The 21189-nt window shown below is 43.8% G+C and overlaps 1 protein-coding gene and 1 long non-coding RNA gene across 2 annotated transcripts in view; one reads left to right on the top strand and one right to left on the bottom strand.

Annotated features, from left to right (window-relative positions):
• Window positions 1-21189, bottom strand: part of STRBP (spermatid perinuclear RNA binding protein) — a 67967-nt gene that overhangs the window by 3285 nt on the left and 43493 nt on the right. The window contains exons 15-16 of the mRNA XM_082655715.1: window positions 19153-19276; window positions 14847-14891 (exon numbers count right to left, since the gene is read on the bottom strand). Coding sequence (XP_082511841.1) covers window positions 14847-14891; window positions 19153-19276 — 169 coding nt within the window. The remainder of the gene's footprint in view (window positions 1-14846; window positions 14892-19152; window positions 19277-21189) is intronic.
• On the top strand, window positions 9149-16998 carry LOC309823454. Its single transcript, XR_014296834.1, has 3 exons — window positions 9149-9229; window positions 10516-10606; window positions 16784-16998. It is a non-coding gene; the product is annotated as an uncharacterized lncRNA (long non-coding RNA).

Genomic DNA, 21189 nt, shown 5'->3' with positions numbered 1-21189 from the left:
CCTCCCACTGGCTCCCCAGCGCCCTTTATTCACAGGCTGGGCCCCAGCCGTCCTCCTCTCCAGAGCTGCCTCCCTCCCTCCCTCCCTCCCTCCGGCTCTCCGGGTTCACCCTCAGCCTTCTCTCCCTGAGCCCCGTTCTGTATTTCGCTCTGCAGCATCCGCTGCCCCGAAAGGGCCCACCTCTCACTCAAAATCTGAGGTCCTTCTGGGCAAGAGCTGCACACCTAACAGATGCGCAGGAAGCCTTTGTGGGAAGATAGATGGGTCCAGGCAGCAGACGGGAGGAAGCTTCCAGTCATGATTGAGCCAGAGGGTGAGTAACCGCCACAGTCCAAGGCAGGGATTGGCGAAGTGTGGCCTGCAGCCACGCCTGTCTGTCTACCTTCTGCCTCTGGCTGCGTGGGTGCTGCTGGAACGGCAGAGCTCAGCAGCTGTGACAGAGCGAATGGGCCACAAGCCTGGAAGAGTTACTCCCTGGACCTTTCCAGAAAGTTTGTCGACACCAGGCCTAAGGCAGCGTTCCCATCAATTTCCACACGGTGACACGCAAAAAGGTGATTTTTCTGTGGCCCACTGGGCTAAACAAGGCCACTTGTAGTTAGAGACACCTGGTCACCCCAAAGGCCGATGCAATCAGTGTCTCAGTGAACCCTAACCTTTCAGAGCTCTGACCTAAAGGCTCAAAACCACCACCGCCTTTTTAGCCCCCGTCCCCAACAGAGGTATGGAAACACAAGTGCAGAAACCTACCCCGACTCCTCCTCGGGTCTCCCTGCCCACCTGTGCAGAACGAGCCAGCGGTGGCAGGACAGACACAAAACTGAGGCCCAAAGCAAATTCTCTAGTAATCTTACAATTGCGCCTTTTTCCCTTCCCTGTAGCACTCTGTGGAGCAAGTGTGTACCTTCCCCCGGCTAAAGACCCTGCTCCACAAATGCTGAATCCAATGAACTCCAGCCCTTGCCCAGGTAAAGAAGCCAAAACATTACTTTTTTTAAAAGCAGAAGCCTCTGTACCAACGAATATCCAGTACCTGCCACTCCCTTTGACTGGCAAACTCAGCAGAGCAGAAATGCAGGGAAAGGGTAAGATTCTGACTGACCGGCCCATAAACCTCTCTGTCCTTTGCCAAAGGAGACGCTTCCCAGAGAGCACACGAAGGGGGCTCAGAGCCCCCGCACCCACGAGAAAGTCAGGCCCACCGAATCCCCACTTCCTGGCCAATGGAGATGGCCCTTGCTACACTGCAACGCCTCTCCCCGCCACCACCCCCCTTTCCTGTCTTGGTCCCAGGCACCTACTGAACAGTGGCCCCCAGTTCCCTGGCTGCACGTGGGGTTCCTGTGGTTCCCTGGCCCCATAACCTCCTGCTGGGCCCAGGCAAGGAGCCTGGACTATGAAGAGATGCCATTCCTGCCTCTGACGCCCTCAGCCAGCCTCCTTCATCCGGGCATCTGCAACAGCTTCTGACTCCTTCCTTCGGTCCTTCCCCATCCAGCTGTCCAAACTGATCCTCCAGAATTCTCTCACCGTTCTGGAAGATGGTAAGCCCTCCAAGGCCTTTCACGAAGTGGCCCCGAACTACACATGCCATCTGCTACTTCACCCTCCTAACCATCCCAGTTCCAGGTTCCCATTAACAAGCACCTCCACGCTGTCCTGAGAAGCTGTGCCTTTCTGCGCACACCAGACGCCCCTCCTTGAGACCTCCCAGCCAGCTGGATGCCAGGCTCTGCGGAAGCCATGGCCACATCTGCTGGAGCCCCTCTCACTCTCTAAGTCACGCAGCTCTTAAGTCTCTTCACAGGCCTGGCTCTGCTCCTGGACTGAGTGGGAGCCCTTCTCCCAAGCACAGAAGATGGCTCTTGTTCTGCTCAAGGCCCCGAGCAGTCCCCTCCCGCTTCCTGGGCTCCTTCTTGGTCAGGGGTTTCACCTTCTAAGCTGAAAATCCTGACGTTTTCCTCAAGTGCTCCTCCCCCAGCACAGCCTGGTTAGTAGTAGGAGGTGACAGTGAATGTTTCCAATAAATCCATGTGCCCAAGAGGGGAGAAGCGGTCTTGACAGTGTCACCAACCACATCAGCATTCTGTGCAAACTGACACCCCATGGAAGACCTTCCTCTGCAGTATGCAAACAGCTGGCTTCCTGCCTAAGCACTCCTGGTAACATGCGGCCCACTTCTCACCACACCTCATGGGAGGCACACTTTAGCTCAAACTGCCCAACCGGCTTTACCGTAACTATCTTTCCCCTTCTAGAACCACATACGACAAGTAAATACAACCCTTTAAAACAGCTGATGGAGGGCTTCCCTGGTGGCACAGTGGTTGAGAGTCCGCCTGCCGATGCAGGGGACACGGGTTCGTGCCCCGGTCTGGGAAGATCTCACGTGCCGCGGAGCGGCTGGGCCCGTGAGCCATGGCCGCTGAGCCTGCACGTCCGGAGCCTGTGCTCCGCAACGGGAGAGGCCACAGCAGTGAGAGGCCCGCGTACCGCAAAAAAAAAAAAACAAAAAAACCCCCAAAAGAACAGCTGATGGAAAGGTCCATGATCTCTCCAGGTCTGTCCTTCAGCAGCCTTAACCTATCCCATCTTGAGGTGCTTTCAGCTTTCCTGAGTTCCTCAGGTGCCACCTTCCAGATGATGTGGAAGGAGTGATCCCCTCCAGGATGATGGCCACCATACCTCCCATAATACAGCCTCCAACCTTGCCTGAAGGACGTCAGAGAGCTGAGCATCTTCTGAGACCGTCTACATCGTGGAAGGGCCCAGTGAGACCCTGGCACCAGCGCTCTGGGAAGGCAACTGTGAGGGCGACCCCTTTAGTTGGAGCACACAAGGAAGGCCTAGCCAGAAACATGACAGCTGACAACCAAAACGTGGATGAAGCTCAGCGGAAACAGCACATCCCTTCCCTCCATACAACGCCTGGGGATCTCTCCGATGGCAGTTACTGGTTTGCATTTTATTACAGGGTTCAGTTACAGCACAAAAAGATGGTCTGTGGAAACAGACCCAACTGTGCAGCTGGCAAAGAAAACAACAAACAGGCCACCTGGCCCAAGGCTGGCCAGTCGGTAACCTTGCCCAGGAGCCAGGTTAGCGGGAGAAGGATGAGCCCGAAGTCTGGTTTCTTTTTTCCCACGGGGGGAGGGGAAGAAGAGGGGGGTCAGGGGGAGAGAGGTGGCTTTCTGCGTGTTTTGTCTCAAACCACACAGGACACATCCCAGAAGTCTGGAAGAAAGGTAAGTGGAACGGATGCCTCGTAAAGAGGAGAGGAAACTTGCCAGACAGTTTTAGGAAACAGGATAGCAGCAGCCTAGACTGTCAACACCAACCAGCAGTGGTGAGCACAGCGCCAGCAGGAGGGGTGGGCTCAGCCACGGACTAGCTGTGTAATTTTGGGCAAGTCATCTTGTCTAAGCCTCTATTTCCTCATCTGTAAAAGGAGAAAATTTCTAGATCCCACAGTTGTGGAGGAGCTCAAATCTCATCCCTAAGAAAGGGCTTCTGTTAACTCTAAAAACAGGAGAAATGCCATTTCTCCTGTGTGATTAAAAACTCACTTACCAGGAGCCACAGTGTTTTACCACAAATAAGCTGGTGGTTTGCAGAGGCCTCTTGGCTTCAATTTTCTTGTCTGTGCAGTGGTAACAACCACCCCTGTGCTGCAGCTTCTCTGAGTGGGACCATCAGGGCAGGGAACACAGTCACGGCCCGGAGAGAGCTCTGCTGGCACGCTACACACGCAGGTGCCATTCCCTCCGCAAGCCGCGGCTCAAGAACTCCTACAACCTGGGTTTACAAGAGGTTCCTTCTTCCTGTTCCGCCCCAGGATTCTGGCAGGTGGCTCAGAAAAACGGCAACTGCCAAGGCTGGTGGTGACGTGGGTTAGGGAAGAAGATCTTTCCCTGAAGAGGATTCTGCATCCACCTCCACGGCCACCTAACCCTAAGCAGAGACCCAGCCAGCCCCAGTCTGCCGGGGAGCTGGTGAGGGGACCCCAGCCTTCCGTGAAGCCGAGTCCAGGGGACACTCCTGGCAAGCAGAACAGGCCACTGCAATCTGCCCCTCGCCCCCATCTCTGCACAGCACTTGCCCAGGGCCATCTCTCTGCACTCACACCCCAACCCTGGGCCACCCCTCTTCCTTTGACCCAGTGAGCCCAGCCTCACCAGCTCTCCTTCAGAGTTTGGCTCAAATCTTTTAAGACATCCCCATCGCCAATCTCAGGCCAGATAGCGTGTACTCAGAAAGGATTAGCTAAATGAAAACGCACACCTCAATTTCTCATTGATATTCAAACAGAAAAACAAGCTTCAAATGCAAAAGCTTCCTCTGTTTATACAGCCACACCTCAGCCCTCCAGTCTATCTTTCCAGTTTGTTAATCTTTTCCAACGGCTCTAAAAGAAAACAGCCCTATTTTAGGCCAGGATATCTGGTCTAAAATGACCTCAAGCCAAAGCCTAGATTCTAGCACGGGGGCCTGGGATTGGTTTGAGTCGGTGAGCTCCAAAGATCCTGCGACAGCGAGGCCCCTGGCTTGTGTTCAGGCCCTTTGTAGGCTCCATTCGGCCTTGCCTCACTGCCCACACACCACCTTCCTGTCCCCCGATGTGCTTCCTCACCTTCTTTCCAGACTTCTAATCCATAGCTGGTACAGCAGAAAAAGGCTCTGGCACTGGACAGAGCTGGATTTCATTCTTGACTCTAGCACTTAACTCTGAGCCTCAGTTTTTTCATCTGTAAAATAAGAAGAATACCACCTTCAAAAAGGCTGAGAAATAAGAAAAATGTCCAAGTGCCTGGCACACACAAGGTACCAATTTTAGCATCTTTCTTCCCGCTCTCCTTTCTTCCATCCACTGCTGCCCACAGCCCAAAATGACCTAAACTGAAGGCCACTGTTAGCTACCTGGGACATGCAGCTGACATGTGAATGCAGAGACTGTTCTTCCAAACCACACAAAAGGATCAAGGTAGGAGAAACTGCAACAAAGCAGGGAGAGACTAGGCTCCTAGGCAGCGCAAAGAGAATGCCCTCACTGCAGCAGGCTAATCCCGTTACCTCCTGGGGGCCGTAAGCAGCAAAAAGATGACTCAGGACCGCATCTCCAGCTAGGATATGCTAATCTGACTCTTAAACTGCCTGGGCAGATGGTGGCAGTCTCCACACTACCCACCAGCAGAGACAGCATAGTTTGCAGAAATAGCAAAGTTCTGCCAAGAAAGACCCTAAGACCCTCCTTAGAAGGACCAGGTAATTAAGGTGTTAACAACTGACTGATCAAGGCAAAACAAACAAAAGAACCCTCGATCGTTACTGAGGCAAGAATTCCACCCAGATGGCTACAGCTGAGGAATGGGGTCACGTCTGCCAGGACATCACTGACACACACATATCCTGGATTGAAGAAGCGCCTCTTGACTATAATGCAACTCTGCCTTATTTGCCTTTAAAAGTAACACTCAGTCCTGTCTACACAGTTTTTATAACCTTAGAGCATCACAGAACTCGATCTGTATTCCCCACTCAGCTCACCTCTACCAGCAGAGAGGAATGCGGCCGCACACTTTTCTCCAGAGGTTCCGGAGGTCCACGTAGACACGTGCGAGCCAGAGACAGACAGGAAGATGCTCACCCTTTATTCAGACCAACCATCTCCTCATTTTTCTTTTTGCTGAAAAGCAGCTTCCCAACTGTGTCCAGATAGATAAATGGGTATATGGACAGAGAGAGGGATGGATAGACAGGTATGTTTTTTTCTAAGATTAACAGGCAAGAGGGAGGCCTCGAGTGGTGTTAACTACAGATTTTTTTTTTCCCAAGGTGTTGCAGCAAACTAGAAGAGAGAAGCATCCAAGTCAACAGCCTTCTAAGCATGCCACCCGGTCTCCTCTTTCTTTTCTGTGATTTATGGTAACTTGCGTTCTACCTGCCAAATAAATGGTGAGCTCTGAATGTCAGATTCTGGGGCTAGCTGTAATCAAACACACACTCTTTTCTTACTAATGCACTGGCAGGAAACTTAGAATCAGCAGGTTGATAAGCTCAGCCCCTTTTGAAGTTCCAAGCACACCTAAATCCCAAAGCAAGTATTACGAACCCCTGGCAACAGACTGCCCAATGATTAACTACCACACAGAAACATGAGCATCTTCGTCCAGCACGGATCTGCAGCAGCCTCCCACACCAGGTCTCATCCAGTGTTTGCTTTGTACCTCCCGACTGACCCGAAGTTGCTGGAGTCCTCTCCCAAAGCCTGGAGTATCCCAAACCTGTCAACACTAAAGAACCCACGCCGCTCCCCCGCCCCCCAGCAGGCCCCGCACCTGCTTCTCCACTACAGGCCGGCACAGCGCAGCCTCCTGCACGTATTTTGTCACCTCAGCCAACCACAGTAAGAACCGTCAGCATTTACTGAGCACTTACTCTGTACCAGGTCCTATTCAAAGCACTCTGTGTATTACTCAGAATCTAATTCCTAGGCCCCACAGGAATTTGCTGGAGGGAGAGAAATATACTCTGGCCCAGAGTCCCACATGGTTTCTAATCCCTATTTCTAGCTGTGCTATAAAGCTTACATAACCTAATTTGCATTATGCTGCTATTTTAAAAAAATCTCCAAAGATCACTGCTTCAAGCATCAATGGAAGCTGTTAGCTCTTACCTAAAATGATAATGTGGGAAAGGACATCTATTCTTACAACTAAGTCAACTTCAATTCTTGACTTAAAACAGACTTTCTGGAAGATGCTATTGGGAAAGGAAGGAACTTACATAAGAAGTACTAGCTCTGTGCTCTGTAAGTAACTGCTAGAGAGAAACACGTCAATATTGAACTCACCTCAGTGGTAGACAGCTTCCTGGCTCTGCAGGTTCACTTACCACCCATCTCCCTTCCCGGCCTCCTAGTAACACTGAGAAATCTCTGGTCAATGGATGGCATGGCCTCAGATGGTTTCAGAGTAGGAGTCTGAATACAACAGAACCTTTCTTGTTCTGGGTGACTTCAGAGGGACCACCCCCATCCCAGCACCACCAGGGAGGCACTGGCATACGCTGAATGGAAGTTGCAGGAAGACCACTCACAGAGCAGGCTGTCTTCAGCTTTAACTGCTCTCAATGTCCCTGATTTTTAGGGCTCTAGATTGCTAGAAATCTAACTGTTGGGGTTGGGGGAAAGGGGGCAGATCTCCTTAGTTCACTCCTGTAACTCACTACTGAAGATTTACCTCCAGTGCAGTTATTAATGAAACCCAAGAAACAGGGAAATGATAATGAATGATTGATTATAAGAGTAAAATTTCCCTCACTCGTCATCAAAAAATGTGGTCAGTGTTTAAATTAACCACTTTTGTTCTTTGCTACACTATAAAAACTAGTTTTAAAGGACTGGGCTCTTTGTTATTCATTTCATTCACTGCACTTATGTGGATAGAGGTCCATGAACATAAACCAGAGTTGGTTTCAGGCTCTCAAAACTGCCAGGGAAATTTCAAATGAGTGAATTTCCAAATGATGCCCATTTTCAGTGATGTCAGGGGGCCCATATTATTAAATAATTTATAAATAAACTATTAACTAAGTAAATTATCTTCTGACACTGCTAATGCATTATTTGGCTCCCAACCTAGGATATTTACAATAGGCCCAATTCCACCAACAAGGAGACTCTCCGACTTAAAAGGTTTCCACTGGGCGCAGCCTGTTTTGCTAGAGAAGAACCTGTCCCGTAAGGGGCACTTGGCTGTTTGATCAGGACTGGAATGTACTTGGTACTAGTCAACTAGACCTCACTCAGCCTTTTATAGATGCCGAAGCCACATTCAATGTACATACAGATTCTGTATGGGAAAAAAGTTGTTCCAGCAACCTTCAAAGTTAGCAATAAAAAGAAAACTACTACTTAGAGACAAATATAAAACATAAACTTCATTTTAATCAATCTATCTATCTATATATATATATCAAGTACAACCTTAGCACAGAACATCTAACACATATGAAATGCATTTATGGAATGAATACACGTAACGAAGAAGCAAATCCTTTTAAAAATATTTGGCCTAACCCTCACATCTTTTAAATGAACTCCATGACAGTTGAATCAGGTGGGAAATAAATCATCTATCTAATCTGGAAAAGAAAGATGAATTGCCTTACATCTATTGGTCTCTGCACACCAGGTATTTACCATTCTGAGTCTTGCCATAATTGATTCTGCAAATACTTAGCTTAACTCAGTCAATTTTATATTTTTCCATAGTTACCTTAACAGTTTGGTTTTTTTCATTTGCTATTGCTTTTTTTTTTTATGGCTTCTTGCTGCTGTTGTATTAGGGCATACAACACAGATCAGAGATACTCATTTCTCAGAGAAGTCTCTCTCCTTGAGAAATTGGCACTTGGATCCTCAGCTTATGTAACAGCTACATATAGATGGGTCCTACCGGCACTGTTACCAATCTTGCTGCTTATGAAATTCCAGCACTTTTTGCCCTGACGTAAAAATCTTCTTAGGTGAACACTTCCCACCACCAAATTCTTTTATTTAAACAGGTAAGTGTGTGTAATTCGCATATACGTTATAAGTTTCTATACACATACACACACTTAACTCAAAAGTGAAATGTCTCTCAAAGAGAAAGTAATTATAAGGGTATTAAAAACAAAATGCTGAAAATAACTATTTCACATTTAGATCATTAAAAATGTTAAAGTAATGTGATGAGATAAGACCTAAGAGATCAAACACATCATATATGATTGTCATATATGCATGTTGTGTTCATCGATTTTTAATTTTCTCTTTAATCAGAAAATAAAAGCGCTTACCTTTGTATACTGAGACCACAGCTTACAGTCACTATATCTCAGCCTATTTTATACAAGTGATATGGCTACGAAGGTCCAAGGAGAACGAGAATAAAGTGAGATAAACGTGCTGAAAACTGCTTAAAAGTATTAACCTGAAATACACAGAGGATCCAACACCAGTTTTAAAAATACATTAACGAGGTATTCCCAGCTCTTCAATTAATAATGGTGAATGACTGATTCATGATTTTCAAACATTCACCCAAATTTTAAAAAAGAAGAAAAGGCTAATACCAGCAAAATCTATCAGTGGTTTGTTCCCCAGGTTAACAATTTGAGAGAGACTACAAACGACTCCAGGAGCCCTGGCTTCCCCGCACCATGCACTGCATCTAGTCAGCATGAGGTATGTTGGGAATCTACTGGACCAATTACCTTGCACAAGAGATGGGGTGCTCCCACAGCCTCAAGAAACATGGCTGCAGGCCACCTCCCTGGCTGGGTGCCAGCCCCCATGCAAAGAATATGGCTTCAAGGAGGACCCCTATCTCTGAGGAATTATAATAGCGCTAACTGACGCAGTCAGGAATGCAACTATTCAGTTTATGTGCTAAAAAAGTTTAAAAACTGTCAGAAGATAGCACAGCTCATACACTAATTCTAAGTTCTACATTGGTTTGTAGACTCCCCGACGAGAGACTAGGCTAGGAGGGGCTAAGTATATCCAGATATTGCTAGGTTTCCAAAGGAAAAGTTTTCAAACAGACACCGTGGCTCTGAATAAAGTATTGCTCTTCTTTAAAATGCTCATTCACTGCTTTCCAAAAGGAGGTGTCAGAGTGCTGTGTCTGAAAGCTGGAAAGCCTCAGGGGGTCACATTGCTCTTAAGACTAAGACATAGAAATTGCCATTTCAAGCCAGACAACCTGATGGTTCTAGAAGTCAGAGAAGAAATCTTGAGGGCCCAAGTGAATAATAAATGGTGCGACGCTCAGAGGCTGGCAATAGGGGCTGTCAATGAAAAAACCACCTACAGTGGAGAAAAGAGCAGAGAAGCAAAACTTTATGTTAATTTCACAGAATTTGGTGAAGCCAAAAGCTTCATTTATATTTCTCTGCTCTTTCAGCTGTAAGTGGAATTTTCATTACAAAATGAAGGGGTGGGAAGGGTAAAGGGGGTGGGGGTAGGGGGAGGACACTTAATTCATTACAAGATTTAAACAGTTGAACTTGCATGGTTACCACTTCTAACAAAGGACTGACAGCTCAATTATTTTAAGTAAAGCAGAGAAATGTAAAAGTTTGCAGCAACTGGGCAGGTTTACAACATGGTTAGTAACTTCCAACAAACAACAACAAAAAAAAAAAAAAAAAAAAAGACTTGGTAGAAACCATTTGAAATGACTGCCATCATGTTGGAAAACAGCACAGCTCCATTTTCACCATTATAGAAGGGTTGAGTTATGAAGCTGAGTCAGCTACTTCAAAAGAATTTTCTAAAGAGAAATCTCCAAAGAGATTCCAACTTGGAATGCAAATTTGACAATCAATTTCAAATAACAATACAGCTGCAGCTGCCAATTAATAGTATTCCAAAAACAAAGAGGACTGTTTGTAAATATTTAATTAATAAAAAATGGACACTACCAGCCATGCTTTTTCTTCTCAGTGATGGCTCTGTTTCATCCATAGGTCAGCAAAACGAATCAATGAAACATGAAAACTCCCAGCTGAGATGGGCCCTCTTGTGTACGTCTAGCCACTAATGCACAGGATGAGAATGGTAAGTTCACAGCTACTTCCAGCAAGTGATGAGGTTTTATTAAAGTATCACCCACCACTAATAAAGACAAAAGGTCAAGGAGCAGCAGTAACAAGCATGGTGTAAAAATTTTATTTCTGGTAAGTAACACTAACATTTGTTTTAAACGATCTGTTTCATTCTCATTTAGCGGTCCCAAAGAAATCTGGTACATAAATTTGCCGTATTTTGTGAAGCCCATTCTCAGCGACGGGTACTGTTCAGCTCCAAAAACCAGAAATGAAGAAAGACGAGGAAAGCTAATTCATACTAAAAACAGACATTTTTAAGACACAGAACTTGTAAATATCAACATGGGACCACACTGTTGCCTTCATGGGGGCGAGTACCTTAATAAAACCATTACCTTCTAGTAACATCATAGGCTTCCAAACAAGGTGAGAATGCAAGTGGAAGACTTAGGTCTGCACCCTTTACAGAACAACACAATGTTACCAACTGATCATTTTTCACCAGCTTAATCAGGTGTCTTAAAAAATAAATGCTGACCCATGGCTGAAACCTGTCACTTTTCACAGCAGCACTCAACAAGAACTGGGACAATCGAAGAGCAAGTTTTTATGGGGACCCTGTTGCTGCTTTAGATTCTGATGTAATTGAAGAGGATAAGAGACCCTTCAAAGAATCCCAGAAAAATCGCTAATCTTCTCTCTGCATGAAAAAAGCCAGGGAGTGAACACAGTATCTTACAGAGTGAAGAAGGCCACAAGAACAAGAGAGGGTGATTGATCAATTAATTTATTATTTTTTAAAACTTGGAAATTCGGAAACTAAAATAATCACATTCCTCCTTCCCCATCTCTGGGTAGTGCCATCATTTTAATAAGCAATGCTCAGATAACAGAGTAAACCTTTATCATGGGGATGCCCTCGTACAGCAGGAGTACAAAGGGCTTACAAAGTAAATAGACTGTGGCTCAAACTAACAATCGCCTTTGCTTTGTTTTATCAGTTTGGTTACAAATGAATGGGTTTCTAGGGCTAAGTTATTATTAGTTTTCAATTCTTTATAATTTGATACCAAAACATATCAAAAATAATAAGCTAAAACAATATTCAAACCCATATTTTATTGGCTTTAATTACACACTTCAATATTTACAAAGTTAAAGTTTAAATGAAAAGTCTCTATTGTATTAAAAAAAAATAACTACAGCCCGAATTAACGTGCCCTGGGGCAAATACATATCAATCAGCTAAGCATCAGTGACTGCATCAGGAACCAGGCAGTACTCTGTGTTACAACAAAGCAGTTTATTTGTGATCAGTGTTTGAGACTCTATACATCCTTCACGAATTTAATTTTACATAATCTGATACTCCTCTTAAAACTTAAACTTTGAACTGCTAGACTTATTTCCCTAGAACAGAAGGGCTGGTATAAGTTATTTTCCGGAAATGAGGTACCGTTTCACAGAACTAGTTTCTTTTTGTTTGTTTGTTTTCAAGTTTTAGAGAACTAAATTTGCGTTTGTTAAAATCAAAAAGTAGGAAAGATGTTCTTTACAAATAATTTTGATCAAGTATGTGTTCAAAGAAAGCAGGATAAAAAGGCTTTTTCTCTAACATTCTGTATGTACTGTATTGTTCAATAGGAATTAGCTTCTGTCATTTGCTAAAAGAATGAGTAGTGGGGAACAGGATATGTTGGGAATTTCATAACGGGTAACAGAACCATTCTCTTGGGTAAACCTACAGAGAAAAGAAACGGAGAGGACTCCAAATAAGTTTAATAATCCAATAAAAATTTCAGGTTAAAAAAAAAAAAGAATCTTACAGTAATTATCATTAACCTTTTCCAGATTAGTCAGTCAACATGTACCATTATGGAAGAGGCCCACAAACTTTGAAGTTACTCTTAATATTTTCCACTCAAAATTAAGATGGCTACATCATAGGAAGAAGGATATTCAAAAAGGGATTTCATCTGAGTGAACTGTCATGAATTATAAAGCTCAAAAGCAATGCTATTGATTAATATTCTGAAGTGACTCTCAATTTGGCACATCACATATTACAGGAGAAACAGGGACGGTCAAGATTCACAGCACAGCTTTCTGTGCAGGCCTCAGATCCCCAGAAAGACAGTTCCAACTGGAGCCGTGACCAGGTGTTTACCTTGGCTACTGCCAATATTGGCATGGCAAATCTGGAAAGATTAATTACTTGCTTAATTTTGTAATTAATGAGTTCTTGTGGCCTCACAAACTTCTGCATACTCAAGCATGATTTGAAATCTGATCCTTATTTCTATTCTAATATTTAAGCTCTGGAGAAATCACAAAGCAGCAACAGCAGGTACTCGAGGGCACCAGATGATCAGAGGGAAGTTACCCCACATGCAACAGCTTTACAAAGGCCAAAAGACATATTTACCTTACAGCCAAAAGAAAGCATCGTTTTAGTAGGTTGGCATCACAGTAACATTTAAAAACCAAATCTTTTATGTGAAAAATGGGGGCATTACATTTCACCAGCTTTGGAAGTCAGTTATATGGCGCATGGGAGCCTTCTGAAGGGGGGCTCAGAGGCCGTGGGGTGAGAGCATAATGTTAGAGAGGGAAGAACAAGAGAGAAAAACTAAAAAGACAGGAAAAACGTGAATGTGCCTTAGAGCCTAGATATACAAGTGTTTTAAAGAAAAAAATTAAGCTGTAGCAAACCTGTACTAAAGAACATGGGACTTACTATGTCTAAAAGAAAGACACGGACTTCAGGACCTGCCCTAGGAGGCAGACGCTTTGGCTCTCACACAAGACATATTACAATGAGTCTAGTGTGTCAAAATGTATTTGGATAAACTGACCAGACCTAATTCACAGGAAGGATGAGGTGGTCAGGGTATCCAGAAGTTGGCTGAATGGTAAAAGCAAATTGCCAAATCAAAAGGAGCTAGAGAGCCTGAATTCAGAAGGAACTCTAAGTGATAGCATATTCTTGGATGGGGAGGCCCTGGCCAATCCTGAATGTGTCAGTGGAGACATTCAGTTAAGGAAGAAACTCCAGACTCTGCTCTCAGCCTTAGAGGAAACTCACCCCAAACGTCTGAGCCTTCCAGCTTCTCCACATCTTTCCAGGATGTAAATTATCTACCTTAATGGGGAAAGCGGTCAAACTGTTCACTTTCTACTTATTTCTACAGCCAGGAAATCAGATGAAGCTTCAGTTTAGCAGTGTCTTAAAGACCCATGATTTTCATCCAAACAAAAATGGGAAAGCTGATGCATGAAGAGAAAAAGCATCATGGAAGGTCTGAGGTTCGTGTGGAGGACTAACGCCACAAGTAGCAACACAGTCCAGGGCCTTCTCTTCTGTGTGCACACACACCCAGCCTGGGGTCGCACTGCTGCACACACACGTGTGCACCCGCCCACTCTTACACTCACATGCATTCTCTCACATGTGTGCACACACACTCGCGCTCTTTTTTCTCTCAACGACAAACATCCTATAGATGGCCAACTCTATACCACACAGCACCCGAGTTAGGAAAAATGCCTAAGAGAGCATATCACTGACTCCAAACCTACTGCCTCCATTGCCACATAAACCTCATTCAAAAGTTATCCAAAGGGCCACTGAGGTTCATTTCCGCATCTGCCTTTGTTTTTTATTTTTGGAGGGAGAGGAGCTATTCCTATGATTTTCTCACTGTACTACACAGACCTTCTGCAGTAGGCACTTCAGTAACTGCTGCAGATACCCCCTCATCACCCTCTAGGACCTGTTCACTACACCTCTACAGAAAAATTCATGAAAAAGGATGACAGCTATGAATTTGAAGTGAGCACTTCCTATCTCTAACTCAAATCACCTAGAGTTCACAAACCAGAAACTTAAATGTAGCTCTATAACTGGCAGGCAGCCAAGCTAGAAACTGAGTATGGCCCTTCAGTAGCCTTTGAATGGAGTGTAAGTTGGCTGTAAGAAGAACTACTTAAAATATTTAATTTCAATATGGTCAGAAACAGGCAATTAGAACAAGCAGTCCTTCAATCAGGCAAAGCAGAGAGAAGAGCAACTCCAACCAAACCAAGAACCACAAGGTTGTGGCATTTTCAACGGGAATTTAAGTTGGGTCACTAGAATAAGTAGGTCTGAGATCCTCCAATTCATTTAAAGAAACCCTAGATACAAACTGCGCTTTGGACTGCTGTGCAGAGTGGCTTAAGAGGAGAAATCAGTAAGACGGTGTACATACCATAGGCAGGGGCAGCTGTGCTGTAACCATATGGTGTTCCATAGCCTGGTGCAAAGAAGGAGAAAGCACATCAGTCCAGGAAAAAGGGCAGAGTCAGCGCCAGCCCGATTCACAAGGACCACCCGGCCCGGCGCCTTGGGCCCCAAGGGCTCCTTCCAGGTGCTGGCTCAACCAGAACCCTTCCCAGAATGGCCCGAGTCCACCGAGATTCCTCCATGCCTATGCAGAGTGGAAGCTTTTTACTACGGCCTACCAAGCTCTCCTGACCTACCAGAATATCCTGTTTCTTTCTCACTACACTTACCACATTGTATTATAATTATCAACCCTTTGTCTGTGTTCCCCCCTAGAATGGCAGAGACTCAAGTCTTATACATCTTTGCAACACTTGAACCTAGCAGAATGTCTGGCATATAGTAACCACTCACACATTTAATTTGTTCAACAAAAGAATACTTAGAACCACTCAAGTTACCAATTTCTCACAGTTGGAAAATAGGAATTTCCAAGTCTTTTTTTCAGAAAGCAGTGACAGAGCAGGCTAAAGCCTCAACTGCCACTGAAGAGGGCGCACAGATCAGGCTGTGGGCTCGAGGGCAAGGTCCATGTCTTGTTGAAATCCGAATTCTGGGCCCCAGCACAGGGTCTCTCAGTAAATGTTGTTAAAATTGCCATTAGCATCTGGTGCCTATGAAGAAGGCTCATATTATCAATAAAGTACAAAGAACACAAAAGTTTTTGAACCATTTAGTTCTGGCACTAGTTTCTTATATGTCCTTAGATATGTAACCTCTGAGTTGCCACTTTCATCTATAAAATGGGAAACCCTCCAAGCTACTTTATAGTTTTAAAGGGATTAGAAATACTACGTTAATAGAAATGACAATCTTTAATCTTTCAGTAAAATGACTTTAAAACATATAACTACTAAATCACTTGGGTAAATCTCTAGGAAAAACTGGTTTCTAAAATAGAACAAGGGCACAAAATCTACATGGGCCCTTCACATTGTACCCAAAACAAATCAAGCTTTTTTACTTTACAGCCCCTTTTTCTATAATCATTTCTGCCGCTAGAATGATTTTTTTTTTCCTTCTTCTCTAGCTGACCAACTGCAACTCATCCTTTAGGTATCTATCACCTCCTCTGTAAAGTCCCCCAGGCTTGCCATTCACTTTGCCCACCCCATGTCACAGCTTGCATCATATCACACGGTACTTTCTCAAGTGTCTGTTCCTACCCCATGTGACCCCGAGCATTCACAGGGGCAGACGCTAAGTGTTGGTCATCTTTGAATGCTCACATCTAAATCTCTTGTTTGAGATAAAACATTCAAATATATGTTGAATAAGTAAATTGCTTTTGGGGACTAACTGAAACATTTTCTTAGAGATAAAGTTTTTCACTTTTTAGTCTATACTTAAGTCATATAAAACTGGGGGTTGTACAACTTAGTCTTTAGTGCTCACTAAATCATATATTTCAAGAGGACACAAGGCAGCTGAAATAAGCAGTAGGAAATATACAGTAGGAAAAGTATCAGAAGCCAAAAAAAAAAAAAAAAAAGATTAATGCTTAAAAAAGAAGGCTGTATATCAAATCTATTCCAGGAAAAGGTAGCTGGTTGGCTAAGGCTACAGTTTCAAACGTTTTACTAAAACCTCCTTAAAGAGATGAAACTATAACAACTAAGCTGGCCACTAATGAGGCCACTGGGGTTCTAGTCCTGACTTCACATCTCACTAAGGTGACTCTGAATTGCACCTGCTATTTAACCTCTCTGAGCCTCAGTCTTCTGCAGAAACTGATGGCAGAGGAATGTAATTAAATAACATATGTAAAAATACTTACTACACTCCCTGCTGCACAAAATACACTCTGCAAATGGCATATAGCCTATTCATAATCCAAACTGACCTAATCTGAATCTTCTCTAGGCTATAAAAGAACTTCCTTTTTAAAAGCTTCAGAAGACAGGCCTTTCACAGAGGTCAGTGCAATGATGTAAGAGAGAAGCTACTACAGAGCAGAGAGGCAGACAGCAGGATTCCTCTCACAATCACTGCCACTAGCTGATGGCTGCTGACCCCTCGGGCGTGAGGGAAACGTCCCATGGCCCAGCAGCTGGACAAAACTGGACGAGCACGTCACCAAAGGCAAGAGAGTTCACCTCAGTAACCTGCCTGCTACTGTTTAATGAAAGCTGCTTCCTTTAAATAAGACATGAAATGAGGCAAAAATAAATAAATAAATAAATTTCCATAGAAATAGTGAGATGCACAGAAAAATGTCTTAATTTTGGACACACAAAAAATACCAAACTGTAACCACCCTCTTACACTGTCTTTCAGCGCTCTCTGTCTCCAATGGTGCCGCCATCCAACCTACTTCCTCCAGCATAAGATCCTGGGAGGGACCTGAAACCTCACTCTGTTTCGTTCTCCACATTCAATCCATCAATTCTGCTTCTGAAGTTCTTCCATCTGCTCACTTCATGACCCCCATCTACTTCCCTACACCCCCTGGAGATCCCTCCACGGCCTCTAGTCTAGTCTCTGAGCTTACAAAAACCTTCTACTTTGTCTTGGCATGCCGACTTCTATCCTTACAAGCCATTCTTCATGCTACAGAGAGTGATCTTTACAAATAAAGTCTGAAAGTCTTATCTCCTTACTCCTCTTAGAACCCTTCACGACGTCCCCCGTACTTAGGTGCTAAGACCAAAATCCAAACCACAGCCTCCAGGACAGGACTGAGCACCCACTTTAGCCCAAATTCCCCCCACCCCCTCCCCCTTCACCCACACCCAGTGCTCTCCACACTACAGACATGTTGGCCTCCTCCTAATTCTTCAAATGAGCCAAGTTCCCTCCTACCAGCACCATAGGGTGCTGATGTGCTATTCCCTCTGTGTGAGGTGTTCTTCTGTCCCAATCTTCTCTGAGTTAACCCCTACTCATTCTTCAAAGCTCAGTTCAAGTGTCACATCTTCAGGGAAACCTTTGAGTCCCCGACAGACTAGACCAGGTTTCTCTGTCACGTTCCCTCACAGCATCGTGCCCCTCTCCTTCATCACAGCAACTCAGTCAGTCGTGAGTATCCCATTAGTGTGTCTCACCTTTAGACCAAACACTGCAGGAGAACAAAATCCATGTCTGCTGTGTGTCAAAGCAGGCACACAATATTTGAATAAGAGTACACATTGTTTATATGACACATCTTTGAGCTATGCCCCTACTGGGATCAACTTCTAGAAGCTTAATTCCAAAGCTACATCATCCACAGAACTTCCCAAAAAGCCTATTCTAAGTCTTTCTTAGAAAAAAAAAAAAAAACCACAACCTAAGTGAACTTCTTAAGAGTGTTATGCAAAAAAATAATGACAGGATAAGACCCAATCTTTATGACCATTTCATCTTGATCAACAACTACTAGTGGTTTAGTTGTCAAGTTCAAAGTTCCATACTTGCAATATTACAGAGAATTTGATTTTCATGAGACAGAGGTACAGCTACTGCTGAGATGATACAAGGATCAGAAGAGAAGGCAAGCAGAGCGCATCTTTTCCCATCTTCCTCAAGCCATGTGGTGAAATGGAAAGAATATAAACTTTGGAATTAGAAACACCGACATTCAAATCTTTGCTCTGCTGTTTACAAGACGTCTCACACTGAGCTAGTTGCCTTACCTCCCTAAAACTTAGTTTCCTCACCCAGAAAAATGGAAAATATTTCTACTTGAGGAAACACTGTGAAGATTAAAAACAATTAAGTGAAATCATTTATATGAAAGTATCTAGTGTATACTCAGCTCTAGATAAGTAAGTTCCCCCTTTCCTCTTTTTGTACTTCTTTAGCCCCTGATGGTTCCCCAACATAGAGTTAAAGAAATGCTAACATCGCCAGGCTTCACCGCAATTAAGTAGCTCTTACCAGCCATTTTTCTCACCTGTGATACCCAATCTGTCATCTATGTCCCCACCGAATACACTCTGCTCAGGTATCCAAACTCCCAATCTGTGGAATATCTTTGAGCTCATATCTCATTGTCAAAATATGTCCCCTCAACCAAGCGCAATACTCCTCATCTGTCACCTCCCTCCAGAAAGCCTCTAGTCACTCAGCAGATTCCAGGAGAAAACCTGTAACATTCTGTAGATTCTCTTCTTTTGAAATTCGGTGCACACCCATCCTATACCCATATTATGTTTCCAGAAACCCTGTATAACACTGGAAAATAAAGGAGAGGCTGTTCTTGGAACTCTGGCCCAGAAAAGGAGGCAGATGTCTCCCAGGGTGCACTGTACCTGGAGCTATGTAGCCAGGAGCAGCTGTGGCCCCAACAAAAGCTCCCCTTGTTAGAGTTCCTCTTCCTCTGCCCCGAACAGCTTGGACTGCTGCGGACACAGCTGTATTCACAACACCCTTTGCCTGTTAAAAATAACACATTTCATTACTGAGAGAAATAAGATCATCTCATCAACTTTGTAATGTATAACCTCTATGAGAAACTTGAGCCTGTACATGAGATTAGTCGTCTATGACCTTGAACCTTCAGTTTATAATCTGTAAAATGAAAATGACATCTATCTTACAGAGTTGTTCTGGAGAAGAGCTGGCACACAGAAGTATGCAAATAAATTCTTCCTTTCACTTGAGGGTTACCCAGAAAGAGTTCGTTTTCTGCACACAAATTTCAGCAGTCAAATTACATCCAAAGTCATTTTAGGCCTGACTAAAGCAATTATAGACACTTGATACCTAGGTTCAAAATTTACTGAATTCTCCCCCAGCAAACAAAAAAATAGCACAACAAACCACCTGGAGTTAGCTGTGAACCTGAATGGGGTTTAAAAAAAAAAAAAAAAAGGGAACTAAGACAGGAAGACCAAAGGTGTGGATGCCAGTTCCTGATGTAAGTAACTGAGACCTCAGGAAGGTCATGCAATTCTGTGTGTATGTGTGTGTGTCTGTGTGTCTCTGTGTGTGTGTGTGTGAATCACCTCTGAAGTCTCTTCTTGCCCTAAAATGCTATGGGACTCTGGTAAAGTCACATAATCTCTATGGGAGTCTCCCCAATAATTGCAAAATGACAATTATGATACCCATTTTGTTTTCCTTACTTCAGAGTAGAAAGAGCAACTGAGAAAATAGATACAAAGCTCTGAAAAGTAGAACAGATAAGGACAAAGAGTAACGGTACACAGGGCTGCTAGAACATTCTTTTCCAAAACTGAAAATTTAAGAAATAAGAAAATATCTAGTTTTAAATTACATATTATATTTACTTTTTAATATAAAGATGCTATAAAAACTCAAGCTCATAAAACTGCTAATACTCCCTGCTATAACCAAGCTGCAGGGAAGGAGGTGCAGAGCCTCAAAGGCATTGTACGATCAAGTCAACAGCATCTCAGACAGCTTAAATAGTCAGTGCATATACACATTTATCTCTCACTGAAAAAATCCTAGGATAGCCTCTGTAACTGGGTAGAAGACAGTTTCAAGGTCGAATGTATCGTGCACAGAGAACAGCCATTTTTTCCTTTTGGCTGAAAAAAATCCAACCAAAATAGACTGCTTCTTGGCTGTCAAGCACATTGAACACGTGAGTTCTATAGCTTTTAGTATGGAAAATTTCTAAAAATGAGTGAACTTCATGCGGGCATTTTTTTTTAAAACACAGCTTAGTCAAATGCAGTCAGAAAGTAGTAGTCTGGCAGCAGCAGAGTGACTCCACACAAAGCAAGCTCATGTCTCCTAGAACCAAACCTAACTACCTAGTAAGTATCTGCACATAGCACAGGCTTTTTTAAACACTAAAATTAACTGACCCATATACAAGATGTAACGCATGAGAAAAACACACCAAAACAAACAAGGTAACAATTATCCTTCCACTAATTTAGAACATATTCTAGGAAGATTTTAGAAAAAGAAAATCCACTTATCCTCTCTCTACATGTGTACCACTGCAATTTAAACGCTTTATTTGTATTTCATCTCAGTAAAAGTTCGTTTTCTTTGTTTATATTTTGAATTCTAGAATATAAGCAGTGTTTACTATAGTAAATACAAGAAGTTTAAATTAACACAAATTTCTAAGGTGGATATAATATACAATAGGAGCATGCCAATGGTCTTTGGAAGATGAAGAACCAGGTTTCAAAGGGAACGCTTACCATCAATTAGCTATGTTACTACAAGCGGTATCTTAGCGTGCTCAAGCCTCATCTCCTCATCTATAAAATGAGAGCTATTCTAACCGCTTATAATGGACTTCGCATATGCATATTTAACACAGAATCTTAAATAATCTAAGCTTCCTTCTATTAGTCTAAACA

The sequence above is a fragment of the Grampus griseus genome, assembly GCF_964374135.1.
Source record: "Grampus griseus genome assembly, chromosome: 6".
Lineage (NCBI taxonomy): Eukaryota > Metazoa > Chordata > Mammalia > Artiodactyla > Delphinidae > Grampus > Grampus griseus.
This window is presented reverse-complemented; position numbering and strand designations above follow the sequence as displayed.